Source organism: Polyodon spathula, chromosome 8 (assembly GCF_017654505.1).
Source record: "Polyodon spathula isolate WHYD16114869_AA chromosome 8, ASM1765450v1, whole genome shotgun sequence".
NCBI classification, from domain to species: Eukaryota; Metazoa; Chordata; class Actinopteri; order Acipenseriformes; family Polyodontidae; genus Polyodon; species Polyodon spathula.
Genome location: NC_054541.1, coordinates 31,779,256 through 31,794,316, shown reverse-complemented (window position 1 = coordinate 31,794,316; position 15,061 = coordinate 31,779,256). Strand labels below are relative to the sequence as shown.

The window sequence follows — 15,061 nt, the reverse complement described above, 5'->3', positions numbered from 1 at the left end:
TGTTCAGAAACAAAGAGGATAGCATGCCTGACTTGACAGGTGAGTTTAATTAGATACCACAAAATAATGAAGGTATTCTAAATAATTCTTATTAAACCCAGCTGTTTAATTGTAATTGGTATTTCTTAAACAAAACAAAACTATTCTGTCTAAAACTGGTAAACCTGCTCTTTTGCAAACCTTTGTTCACTGTATGTACTGTCGTTAATAAGTGGTTAATAAACCACTTAAGTAAGAGATTGGAGCGGAAGTTAAATAGGCAATACTTAAACCATTGTGTGGCACACGACATATCAAAATGGTGTTTTGGGGAAAAATATGCTGTTAAAGGTTTTGTGTGCTGTACAAACATTAAAAATCTGGTTGGCTTTTGTCAAGGTTGTGGTTATGGACTATTACTATTTTTGTGATTTCTTACTTTTTTTTTTTTTTTTTTTTTTTTTTTTTTTACAAACCTAAGCATGTAGACTGGCACACATTCTCGTTGAGATAATGCATTCAATGTACAGATAGGTATATGCTGTACACAGTTGATTACTGATGTGTAAGAAACCATTGTATTTGTGACCTTTGTGTAATATTTCCCCTGTGGTGGAGTAACTGCAGATTTAGAGGGCTTTATTTCACAGCAGGCTGTTTGCAATGAGGAGGGCTAAGCAGGGAGTATCTCCCAGCTTCCACTTTAAGATTGCATGAAAAGAGATTTACTTTTCAGTCTGTGCAAATGCTTAGAATATCCCACAACAGCATTGCACCTCTTAGCTTACAAAGTTCACATCGTGTGCAGGTCTTTCTAAGGAAAGAATACGAAATCGCTTTCCTTTTCTTTGGGTTGGATTAGCGTTTCTCAGTCAGTAGGGTTTTTTTTTTTCATTGATTATCTGCAGTTTCAATGAGAGGAAAAATGCAAGTGGGTGTTATGTATGGGTACAAATTAAATGTGGATTTAACTGAAAATCAAAGGTATTTAGGATAGTGTTTTTTGTACTATATGTTCTTTCACCATTTAACAGATTGTGGATATATCTGTTATTTTGATCTACATTGTAGTGTTACAGATTTAAACATTATTAAGTAATGCATACTACCTTTAAACATAAGCTCAGCTATTCAAAGAATAAGAGATGTTGTGTACAGTACTGTGGTATATTTCTGCCAGAAAGCTATTATTCAGAATGTCAGAGATATTAAAACAAAGTGGTCAGTAATGTTCAGAATGTACATTGGGTTCCTTTCTTTTGTACAAATGAAGTTTCTTTGAAATCATTTTACAGACCTGATGGGATTGGAACAGTGACCACCGAAGAAAAAGAACGATTTGAAGACATAAAAAGTAGACTTTTGTCACTTCTTGAAAACCAGATTGTCCATTTCAGGTACACTTTCTTACACAATATACTGAAGCACATTAACCAGCAACGGATGTACTATCTTGTTATATCCAGGACTTGTCAAAAAACAAAATATAGATGCCATACATTTTAGCAATGAAGGATAAACAGCAGAACTGTTGTATTTTGTTCTATACAGTACAATGCAATTAGTAGGTTTTGAAGTTACCAAATCCCACCCTACCCCTATGCCTACATAAAATACAATTCAAAATCCACTGTATATGGCACACTTTCGGAACAGACCAGTAAAATAGCCTCTCTTAACACAATGGCTTCAGGATTAAAATGTAACTGTCCCCCAAGTTCAGAACATGAATAGAAGGGAAACACAAAACAAGCATTTTTAAATGCATGTTCGTGGTGAATTCATAGAGAGAGAGATTAAGAAAAATTTGTCATTTACCCTCCGTGGAATAGGCATATTCATTTAATATAGAAAGATTATTGAGATGTACATTTTGAGAAGATGAAATGCTAATTAACAGTGAGCCTCTTTGTTTAATTTATTTGTAACAGGATTAATGTCCCTGGCTGGTTGCTTGTGTTCTTCGCATATCATAAATTGTGAAGAGCTCCTTAGAATGCATTCAGTGGCAGCCCCCATTGATTGAAATCAGGGAATGTAATATTGGGATCAGCAACATTCATTCATAAACAGCCTCTCACCAACAGGCTAATGGGAGTAAACAATAGGATAAAGAGTGTATGGATTATGCAAATACCTTGAGAAGGACCAGGCTGTAGGAGGGAAATACAACAGCAAAAACATGTAGCTCATTTGAAAAAAAGGATTAAACACACTGATGCTGATTAAGGCTATGTTGCTAATTTGTTAATACCCCCAAGGGAAAGCGTTGGAGTGTCAGCACATGGAAAAATAATAGGTGCAAGTGAAAGCCCCTTCAACAGATAAAATCTGCACCTGCCCACATAGTTTCTGAATGACCTTAAAGCTTTTAAATTAATGTATTTTAGAAGACATAGCTGACACCCTATTGCTTGTAAATTGACAGAAATATTTAGTATATCTGTCCAAAAAATATACAGTACTAGATGTAATAGTTCATATTCTTTTCATTTACACATCTTTTAATAATACATGGGTTTTATCGTCAAAATTGCGCCATTTTTTTTAGTTACCAACATATTGTGAACCAGTAAATTATGATGTCAGGTCTGCAGGGAAGAAACAAGATTCTTCTGTTTATTACAAGAAAAGGAGGTAAAGCTATAAGTCACTGCAGCCCTTGAGAATTCTTATAGAAGTGGCAGGAATTCATATTATCATACAATTAGATACTGCGTGTATTATACAATATAGCATAACATTAGTTGGTACAATACCTATTATTAACCCCTTCACGACATCCAGCATGATTACATTCACAATTCACAAACTGATCAGGAAACTATTTTGAAGTAATCAGGTTTATTGAACAGATTTATAACATCAAATTCATAGGGACACCCTAGTTGAGAGCAACAATAGACATTATTATGGCATTAAATCCAACATTAAGTTACATTAGAATTTAATTTAAGCTCTTGCACCTGAGCCACCTGCAACCAGCGTAATTTTGATTGAGCTATTAGAGCATAGCAGCTCTTCGCAAAGAGAACAGAAAAATGACATGATTCTGACCTGATCCCTTGCCAGAACTGTATCCTAGGGAGAAAGAGATATGGGCGGGGTTCCCTATACAAAGACCCAGTTCAATAGAATAGAACAACACAAAGTTTAAGGGCAGATATGGCAGGAAAAGGTTTGCATGAATGATGTTGAACTACAGAATGCAGGTAGGTACTGTCAGTACTGTCAGTACTCTTGTTTTGAAGTTGCTCTACAGCATAATACAACATATTCAATTGAACTATTTATGTTTCATTCTTAATTTCACAAATAATAAAAACAGAAATAATTCACATTCTTTTACAGGTATTCTTTCCCTTTTGGGCTTCCTGAGGGAGCTTTAAAAGCTACACTTTCCTTGCTTGAAAGGGTGAGTGTTTTTCTTTTCAATTGCCCTGCATTTCCCCTTGTTTTCTTTTGTTTTTGTCCTATGAAAAAGAGACAACCCAGAATACATGGTGATTAAACTAAATTATTGACAGCATTAACATATTCTTCAGTGTAGGTACTTATTATCTAATTCAAAAGTCATTGTTAGATAAGGATAGAGTACAGCCTAGCGTGCTGGTATAAATTGAAAGTATCTGACTGGGAGATATGCCAATAACCCAATTAAAATAGAAGCCAGCTAAAATGAGTCCCATGGAATCGAGAGAATGCTTATGTTCCAATAGAAATGTCAGCACAATAACACAATGTCCTTTTTATAGTTTGGGTAAGCACAAAGTACTAAAAAAGTATTATGATGACAAGGGTGGATCAATGGAAGAAATTCAGTTACATTGAGGCTAAGAAAAGTGTAAATCATGCCAATATGCACTGGCAAATGATTATGCTTATAGATCGCTTAATAGCCAGTGGGTCTGCAAAACATGCCAGTGTGCGCTTATGAATGATTACACTTCTATATCTCAATGACTGTAGGTGGGTGTTTTGGGGGAAAATATTATTTTGTCCACCACCATTCTAAAGATGCATACAAAGTATTAAAGTATTTCAGAATCTCTCTCTCTCTCTCTCTCTCTCTCTCTCTCTCTCTCTCTCTCTCTCTCTCTCTCTCTCTCTCTCTCTCTCTATATATATATATATATATATATATATATATTATAGATGTATAGTTGTGGCTTTTTTAATAGTTTATTTATAAACAACGGGGAACAAATGTATCACAAATACATAATACAACAGTAGGCATATTGTCCTAGATATTAATTGTGTAGATTATGTCAGGCTATTTTTTGTTGTATTCTTTAAATCGTTGGGCTTTGAAATGTGTGAATATCGTACTTATTTACACATGTCTGTGACACTCTTGTAAACCAGACGAATCACCATATTACCCATTACTTATTTAATCATCCGTTCTAATCTAACACATGTTGTCAATGACACTGCAACAAAAATGCCAGCTATGTATGTCTGATCGACTTGTGATTTCCTGTAAAATATAAGTACGATTGAAACTTTTTTTAAAAGTTCACAGCTGAAACTAAATTATACAATGTAGTGTGCAATACCAAACTATTAAGAATTCTAGCCCTGGTTATTGATAATGCAAGAATATAAATAAAAAGGGAAATAAATAAGGAAATAAATACAAGTAAATACATTACCAAAGTGAAGTGCCCATCATAGACTAAGGTGTTTATATATATATATATATATATATATATATATATATATATATATATATATATATATATATATTACATTGGTTCTATTTTTTTTTTCTCTTCTGTTAATTCCGCACATTTGGTTCACTGTCACCTGTGGAGTGGTATATTTACTGAACATGACTTGTGTCTCTCTCTCTCTCCTCTCTCTCTCTCTCTCTCTCTCTCTCTCTCTCTCTCTCTCTCTCTCTCTCTCTCTCTCTCTCTCTCTCTCTCTCTCTGTCTGCCATTAACTTTTAAGGGATTCCAGATCCTGCTATTCTGCAATAACAAAAACATATGTCACAAAAGGTCCACATCGACAACAGTCTGTTGCTGAGCCCAAGGACTATTCAGTTGAAGTCATATATATTTTTAGTACAATATATCAATTGCTGGATTGTTCATGCATTTTGTTTGTGATGTTTTGTCATTTTTAGTTTCATTAAAGTATTAAAGAAAAGATGTAATATCTAATGAGAATTAAGCTGTAATTTAATGAGGTTGGAAACCCATATCTGCTTGTATCTCAAGACAGTAAGTGTTGCCCTAAGAAGAGTTATTTGTATGTTCTTTTTGCAATTAAGGAATTATTACACATACCATTGTCTAGTGTCTTGTTTAGACTACAGGGGATTGAGGGCAAGGGGATTGTTCTGCACCATATCAACTCCCCACACAAAGTTTACATTGAAGGAAGCAAATTGGCTTGATACACTGCCACTGCTAAATAGGTAGAACTAAATTTATCATAGTATTTAGAGACAAATCAGTGTATTTAATTTCTGTTGTTAACTTATGGCTTCTTACATTAACAAAATATTGTCATGTGCTACCGCTGAGAAGTGTAGGTTTTATTCAACAAGGCAAACAGTATTTGTTTTAAACATGTTGTCAAGTTGTCTCTTCTATTCTGGAATGTTTGAGGTGAACTAGGGATCACATTAGGTGGAGCATCAATGAATGTACGCCAGTTGTCTTCAATGATGAATCCAGATTCTGTCTTGATTAAACTGACAGGCATGCCAGCGACAACGTGGTGGACATTTCAGCATAAAGAGAAGGACTTCTCCGATAGCAGGAGCTCCTGTCATTTGAGTCATATTGTCTCATGGAATTAACAATCTGTTACTAAGTTTGAATCTTTATAAAACTTTGTTTGGTGGTGTGGCATTTTCTGTTGTTATCAGAGTCTAAATAATGACTATAGGAACCTTCTTTTTGTAATGCATCATTTTCCACAGGTTAAAATCCTCTTTGTGTTGAAAATCTTAATCTTTAGCAAAAATTGAAATTAGATATGCATCAGTGGTATAGTCAAGCCAGAATGCACTGAAATGCAGTTAGGCTAATTAAGTTACATGACTTGATTCAGTCAGCAGTCCTCTTGATGCAATAAAAAGAGCATTAGGAACTACTTCTGTTACAATCTACTTCTTTTTGAAAGCTAAAAATGCTGACGAAGACAACAGCAACAGTGCATCGACTATGACAGTGGTCCTAAACACAAATGAAACCACGTAAATAATGTAAAGCATTCTGACAAGGTGAAGAAAGGCACTTTGTGGAAATATTTGTAGAAATTAGGTACGTGCATTACCTATTATGTATGTTACTTGAAGTTTAGTATACAAATAAAATGTGAATTTGTAGAATAATTCTTGTTTAAGAAAATGTATATTTTAGTGGTGCTCTGGTACCTTCAGATTTAGGACGACATCACTGACAGGCATATGAACTAAGAGTATCAGTAATAACAATTTACTGTATATCAATGATTTCCTTTTTCATTAGGTTATAATGAAGGACATTTCCACCCCTGTGCCGCCAGACGATATGAAGAAAGTGATACGCAAATGTCTTGAGAGAGCTGCTTTGATCAATTACTCCCGACTCACAGAGTACGCTAAAATAGAAGGTATGTACTTTGTGCAGACTTGAAAATGGCCGGAAGAACCAGCTAGGTCTATTAACTGAACAGTAAAAGAAAAATTACTCATTTTTCTTTCCCCTTTCCTGAAAAAACCTGAGCAGTTTCAGCTGCAAGTGTCTCATTAAAATCTCAGCTGGTGAACTACAGAACCTTTTCCTATTCACTAAGCTAATATGCCTCCTGGGACCCTGCTTTAGTGGGAACCCCTACATAACACTTCCCTGTTGCATTCTTCTTAGTCCTTCATTATATGAACTCATTCTAGATTAGTTCTGCTTTTTTTTTTTTTTAAGTTTCCAGTATAAAATTGATGTTTGAGGGTTTAACATCAATTGTTGAGCGCTAAAGGAAATATTTTTTCTAAGAATTCAAGAAAGATCAAAATTCTACTCTTCTCATTTAAATCTATTAGCACAGTGAATATGTATTGTATTATACCAATTGTGTTTTTATGTATATGCCATTCTGCTTTTTTTTAAAAATATTGTTTTATATTTGGGCACACTTTAGCTAAGCTTTCACTGATAAATATCCATAATCATATTTACTTTTTTGCTGGTTTACCAAACAATAACAATTTAATCAGTTTAATGAAAGGTTTAATGTTGTATATTTTTTTAATAAGGTTTCCTATAATGGCATAGTTACATGTTTTATAATACTACAAGGCTTTATAACCATTTAGCAATGTATTATTAACTGTTTACAAGATATCCTATAACTAAACTGTAACAAGACTTGTGGATGTTTATATTTAAAGCATTTGCTCCAGCCATTTACTAACTTGTAAAAAATGTACAATATTAGAATCAAACTGATATTCTTATATACTCTTGACACATACAGCCTTAAGTGATTAAATATATGTAGTCAATGTGGAAATGAAATAGCACATTACCATCTATCAGTACGTTTCCACCAAAAGGATGGTTTTACGTACGTAATTTTTATATAGTATCGTTCTTCACATAATATATATATATAGATATAGATATATATATATATATATATATATATATATATAGATATATATAGATATAATATATATATATATATATATATATATATTCGTTAACAGTTTTCAAAAGTATCCCAATCAGGAAATGAGAATTTAATTTGAAAAAAGAAAGGATGTAGTTGTGGATAATATTAAGTGAAAAAATATGTTATTATTTCAAAGTAAGTATTTTATATAGGAGTTCACTTAACATTGATGTATGTGTTTTGTTTATTTATTACTTTTGGTTGATGTTATATATTTACATTTTGAAACATAACAGCCTTTCTTATGGGAATTTGAATCTAGATACTATAAACCAAGCTGCTCCTGCTAAAAAACTAGAGGATGTTATGCGACTAGGGGAGCTGTGCATTGAAGTACTACAACAGAACCAAGAGCATCATTCAGAGGTAATGAAGTTGCTGAGTTTACTGATAACTTTCACCACTTAAATACTTCTGTCTGTCAAGTTACTTAATTAAAGCATACAGGGGGGCAGTTTTTAAAACTGTACTGAAAAATGCACATCACTATTTCATTATTTTTCAGTTCTACAATGAATGTGTCTTAAGAGAATGTTACGTAGAGCACAATTATGTTGACTGCCAATTCTTCTGAACCTGATGTTTCCTGATTCTTTGGCTGATTAGAATCCTTAGTTTTATTCCACAGCTGGTTGCTCCTAAAGAGGTGACTTGACATTTGGCATACCCAGCCAGGCAGGGGATAAGGGAATTAGGGATTGGCAAAATAAATTAAAAGATGCTTAAGCTACAACTAGTTCTTCTTTGCAGATGTTGCGTAGGTGATTCAATCAACAAAATTGCAATGCAATTCGGACTTTTTTTTCCCTAACATCTGTTTAATTTGACTCCCCGTTTGTTTTTTTCACACTGGACATGTGTGATGTTTAATTTCTTTTGAAGCAAGAGACAGATGTGATTTTATAAAGCATCCCATTCAAATTAGCACAGATTGTAAAATAGACACACAGGGATCTTTATCTGTGCTAATGTTTTTCTTCCATGGTATTAGAACATTTTTTAAAAGATATAAATAATCCACCAGTTTCTCTGAAACATCCCTGTGGTTTTTTACAGTTATTTTTGTCAAGTTAAATTATTATTACATTGTTTAAGCTTTGCTACTGTTTCCAGGTGAACATTAGAGTACAGTAGCCAGCTATTATCGTAATCTGTTTCAATATTATATTTTTTTTTCATCTAATTGTAGGCAAGGGTACGATACATATAAGTTACATGTTTTGTACACACCCTTTTTTTAGAAGGTTTTGCTATTCTTACGTTGTCTAAAAGAAGCAGTTACATATGTAAGCATTCCAGTTTGAATGATTTCATTTACCTATATCTTCAATGTTGCCCACTTTATTTGAACGTATGCATTAAAACTTTAATTCTCTTACCCAGAACCACACCTTCATCGTGTATAGGTTACAATCAGATATTCCTTCCACAGCAATGTATTTCATTCTCATTTTTGTCTATACCAAATGGCTTTTATAACATTGCATATTTTGTAATAAATGCTGGAGTAAATTACAGGTATAAGTTAAGTTTTGAACTGAAACTCAAAATATATAACACTAATATGGGCCCCTAGATGTTTTACTGCTTGTCACTATTTAAAGAGAAGAGGACAGATTGACAGCCTTGCATGATGATCCGTAACGTTGTTTTTGTGTTTCTTTTCCTCAAAATAAACACATGGATTCGTGCAGGGGAGAGAGGTATGTTTTGCTACTGTTATGTTCAGTGCCATGACATTCTTGTCATCCTGTTAAGTGTGAACTGCCTGAAAGTGCCATTCCAGTGATTTTTTTTACAGTCTGAAGCTATATTACAGTCTGAAGCTTCGAAAACACCACAGGCTGTGTTGAGCTCCAACAAGCATCAGACAACAAACCTTATACAGTACATTTCAAGAAAGGGTTTCAAAAGAAAAAATAAAAACACTTTACTTTCACCAACAGACAGTTCTCAGGATGGAATACTAGCTATAAATATGGTTTCAGGAGGTCTTACCACTAATGTGTTTATATATGCTGATTTTATATATTCAAGTATCATTGTCAGATAAAGTATTAATTAATTTTCCATAATTTGACAGCAAATGACAATGAACGTTATTTAAAAAATGATGTTTTTGTGAATAAAGTGCTGTTTTATGAATTTCAAACACTTTGCAAATACTATTGAACTGTGTTTTTTTGCACAGACATTAAGTCACTGTGGTTACTTACAGGAAGAGGTTTTCTTCGTTTTGCTTTCATTGTTGTGCTCCTTTCCGGGTGTGTGTACTGGTCCTTTACAACATACATAATCTTTCTGATGGGCACTGTTTAATTACAGCATTTTTGGGTTCTATGGCAACAGTTTAATTTCTGCACTTATATTTTCCTTTGCAGTTTGTAGTACCAATATAAATGCTAATGCACACAAAAACCAGTAGAATTGTATTAAGAAATGTCTTAGTATAAATTGACCTCATTTAGCATGAGTATAATTTTTAATGAAAACAAAAAAATGAAAATGTATTTTAAAATGAAAATAAGTTGGTTGCAGTATATTGGGTAAGAAAACATTTCAATAAATATCAATATGTACAGTAATATCGAAGAGTTAAAACAAATATTTTACAAGCATCATACAGTAGATGCTTGGTACAGTGCTGTTTCTGTGTCGTCGTCCTCGCACCACTACCCACCATTTACAATAGTTGATTTCTTCCTATATGAACTCTACCGCGAACTCTGTGAAGATGTAAATAGCTGTTAACCCTAAAGGGCCGACTGGAATTTGTTTGTGTGCAGAGTCTTCCGGGAAAACGGTCAAGGAAATAGTTTCCTCTGGCCTTCCCATTGTTATGAGAAAATTTATTTTTTGGTCAACACTTCTGGCAAAAAAAATTAAATAAAAGTGTGTTAGATCTCAATCACATATTTCACAAAGTCCAAGTAAAAGGTAATTTAGTTTAAAAAAAGAAGAGAAAAAAAAGAAATTCAAGTCGGTAGGGATCAATATGGGTTAACGGGGTTAAAGGGATACTTTTTCTTATCTATTTAATATCTTATTACATTGTATGCATGCTGTACAATTCTCTTTTTCATTTCTTCTGCTTAGATCATTCTTTACCAGGCTTACTAACTAATGACCCTTTTCGACCACTGGGCATTGAAAAGGGCTGAAAAGACTCCTAAAGGATGAATTTCTGACTTGAAGTGGTATTATAAGTTAAATGATCTAATCAGAAACAACAATAGAGAATTGTAGAGCATACATAATATTATATTAAATAGTTATGCTTGTGTGTGCTTATCAGTTTTAGCCCAATGGAGATAGCATATCACTGAGTAGAAGACTAGTTTGTTACCCTGGCTTGCAGATCTGTGCTTGTAGATTGCAGACTGTTTACAGTGGGGGGCTTGTTTTAAGGATTCTGTCCATACTGTTTACTCTTCAGTTGGTGTAAGATGATTGTTTCATGTTTCTCTTTAGGCCTTTGCTTGGTGGCCAGACGTAATGGCTGAACACGCAGAGGTATTTTGGTCCTTGTATGCTGTTGACATGGATTCCTCGCTTGAGGCACAGTCTCGAGACTCCTGGGATAGTTTTCCACTTTTCCAGCTCCTCAATAACTACCTAAGAAATGATAGTAAGTAGCTCTTTATTTAAATCATAATATCAATTTAATGTAAATCAGTTCAAAAGTTTCAAATGTATTTTACATACTCATTATCATACAACAGGTGGCGTAATGTGCTGAGTTATAACAATGACTAGGGGCATTACAACGCCCCAAACAATTCTGAAACAGTGTTTTGCATGTCCAAGTGCCATCTGGGGTGTTTTGTTATCTGTATATAAGTGATACAGTTTTACCGAAATGATTATAAACTGTTAAGAGTATAGTACCCAAGATAACGTACAATATGTGGTCCATCTGCAACATAATACTAGAAACCATAACTAATCCTGCAACATTGTGGCCAACGGCTTAAACTAGAAATCATTTTTTTAAGGAGATGTAAATAACGTTCTTAATGCTTCAGTCGATCGACTATTATCACAGCACTGATTAGATGAAACTACATCACGAATTAAATGTATATTTATTTTAGGTAATGTTTTTTTTTTTCTGTCTTTATTTAAGTGCCCTAACCTTTAGCTCAGGATTGACCTCAGTTAATCTACTGTACTGTCACAAATGTTTAAGGTACCCTTTTTTTTATATCCATACATGTTTGGAGTTTCTCCAGACATAGATGAGTACGTCTTTATACATTTGTGTTTAAACAGCAAACACATTTTTTCTTTTGAGGCTAAAGCATTTTTTCTCCAAAAAGCTTCTTTAAACAGGTTGAAAAAATGCATTTTGAACTAGAGATGGTAACACTGTTAAATTGTATACCATTGAGGCCTGCAGCTCAGAGAAAGTGAATTTGTTTTTTACTGGATGAGATTCCTGGTACTGTGATTTAAATTAAGCAGTTCAAACTGCCTGAACTATTTACAACATTTTTTCTATTGCATAATTACTAAAGTGGGCTATGTAAAGATGATAAAAGCATGCTTTAACTAGTTTAATTAACAATGTATTTGTTCATAACAAGCAATTATCACATTGGTTTTAAATGACATAACAGGATGTAATTGGTTTTTAAAACTGTAAAATAAAAAAAATGAAATTATCATTTAGCTTTAACTTTTTAGTACTTTACTTTTCCCAGAGGAGATACATATCACTGACGACGGAGATATAGACACGTATTTAAGTATGTCACACTTACATATGTAGCAGTAGTGTGAGAAAATTTCATTCACTTTTGATACAGATGTCTGTAGTATAAACCGTCGCACAAACTGTTAAGTTTATCAGAATCTACATTATTTGACCTACACATCTTGGTTTAACTTCATTTACACATGTATTAATCTTGTATTAATCTTTGCCATCAAACGTGATTACTGAGCTTTTTTTCTCTCGAACACCATGGAAACTCAGTTTCGCATTTGGTAACAACATGTCTTTAAAACACTGAAATCTGTTTGCATGTGTCCAAGCGCCATCTGGGGTGTTCTGTCAATAGAGTATAGAATAGTGTTATCTGCACATAAGTGATACTTAAAGCTGTTGAGTTTTATAAACTGTAAATAATATTGTATCCAAGATGAGGGGGCTTTATAGGTAATTTGCCAAATCAGAATTTACAATATGTGATCCATCTGCAAGTTAATACTGGATACCATAGCTAATCCAGCAGCATGGTGGCCGATGGCTTGGAACAAGGTGGTCAAGTACATCATATCCATGTTAAAGGTACTAGTACACATTAGCTCTTCTTAGGCTCTTGTCCAAGACACTTGAAATGCCATCAGTTGTTTTGTTTTCTGGGAGAAAGCCAGGTTGTTCAGGTGCTGGAAGTTTTTTTTTGTTTAAGGAAGTACTTATTTGTGACTCAACACTTTTACTAAGAATGGTAACCGTGTAATTAGAGTCACTGTAACCCTTTCAGAGCATACAGTATACTATTCATTTGGATACAGGTTACTTCAGAATATCAACTGAATAAATGTGTTGTAGGGTTTTAGCTTAATAACAAGATCCAGGACAATCAGATCTAGCAGATTTTTAGTAACTACAGTAGACAACCAAGAAAAAAAGAATGTGTGTGTGCATGTATGTGTGTGTGTGTGTTTATTTTTTCTGGATTGCTTGTAGTCTGATTTTATATATCATGAGAATTGAGTGTCACACGCTTGGCGTCACCAGCGTTGCCATGTACAAGTACCTCATCAAACACGTTTGTTGTCTTAATAAATTATTGATTAATACAGTTAATGATCCTGTTTTTCGATCTTGTGTCCCTGCATGCAAGTGTGAATGCCACAAAAAATGAGCCAGTTACCCTATGATTAGTTTTACAAATATAGTTTATGGACACCGGCAGTATGAAGAGCTACATAAATGTACAGTGATCAATTGCACACCTATAGAGTATGTACTTCATTAACTGAAGATAATAATTTTAAAACATTTAACTGGAAGCAATTTATTGTATGCTGTGGATATTCAGAAAAATAGATTAATGATTATTTCATATCTAAGAACATATCACTGGTGGGGAGGCTGACTCTGATTTGTATAACTTGCATTATTATTCAACTAAATTACATGGGTAGTAATTGAAGTAAATATGATATCTTTTGATCTAGGATTTTCACTTTTAGTTGTTTATTTGTGTCTATTGCAATCATGGCAATTTCAATTGCCTTATAAACAAACAGGGAATGTCAGTGAAACAAAAACATTTCAAAGTACATGGCCTCATAGCAATTATAGTGTTGTTTTGGTGGTTTTTTGTTTAATACTGGGATATAAATGTCAACCTAAAAACATCGACATGATATAAAAAGGGAGCTTCCATTAGTGAGAGGACTGCCTCGTAATAAGAGGAGGTACTGTGTGTACATCAAAGAAGGTACTGTGTGTATTCTTGAAGAGTATCTGTTTTGTGACCAGTAAACAACTTAGCTGTCCAGTTTAGGTAAAGAAAACCAGTGAAGGCTTTGCCTAGCCTGGTAAGTTAAAGGAGTGGTTTTGTTTGGAAAACGGCTTAGCTGTCCCAACCCTTTAGTTAGGGAAAAACAAGTTTAGTTAGTGCTTCCAACTGTAGAGGCTTTTGTTTTGTATTGTTTGTTTTTGTGCTACTATGTGTGAATAATAAAAGTGCTTAAATGTACAGTTTCTGTGTCTGGGTCACCTATGTAAAGGGTGCCAACCCACCTATATCACAATACATATAAGCCTACAGTACAAAAAGTACTGTATTTAATTTGTAACCTTCACTTAGTGATGTAAAGCCACTATAATATAATTGCAACTAAGAAATCTAGGGCTACTATAAATAATGTTTATGTAATAACTAGACAATAATGAAATAAGAAGAAACCTGGAATTTTGCTTACTGTTAAATATTTCAGAGACTCCAACACACACGATGTTGGCTCTCACAAAGTTTCTTTCTTTTAATGATTTAAACTGTGCTGCTGTTTGTATGCCATTTAGATCAATTGAATAGACCCCTGTGTTTGTAATAATACAGTACTTAACAATCTATTGTTTTTTTTTTGTTTTGAATACTATTTACAAACTAAATTTCATCTAAAAAAAAATGAAACGAGAAAAACAAAGAAACAACCTTGGGAGGATAAAAAGGCTAGTGTTAATAATTAACAAGGAGAGTGAAGTGGAGTCAAATTAGTCATAATAGAGCCCAGAGTGACTGCTAAAGTCAACTCTCATTATCGAAAAAATCCCTCATTAGGAAATAAAAATGTGAAAATCCCATTGGGAAGCTCAACTCCATTTTGTGTGTGTGTGTGTGTGTGTGTGTGTGTGTGTGTGTGTGTGTGTGTATATATATATATATAT

The 15,061-nt window shown here is 33.6% G+C and overlaps 1 protein-coding gene across 1 annotated transcript in view; it reads left to right on the top strand.

Moving 5' to 3' along the window:
* Positions 1-15,061, top strand: part of cadps2 (Ca++-dependent secretion activator 2) — a 141,000-nt gene that overhangs the window by 90,678 nt on the left and 35,261 nt on the right. Inside the window, exons 14-18 of the mRNA XM_041256302.1 lie at positions 1,275-1,376; positions 3,331-3,394; positions 6,471-6,594; positions 7,916-8,019; positions 11,125-11,281. Coding sequence (XP_041112236.1) covers positions 1,275-1,376; positions 3,331-3,394; positions 6,471-6,594; positions 7,916-8,019; positions 11,125-11,281 — 551 coding nt within the window. The remainder of the gene's footprint in view (positions 1-1,274; positions 1,377-3,330; positions 3,395-6,470; positions 6,595-7,915; positions 8,020-11,124; positions 11,282-15,061) is intronic.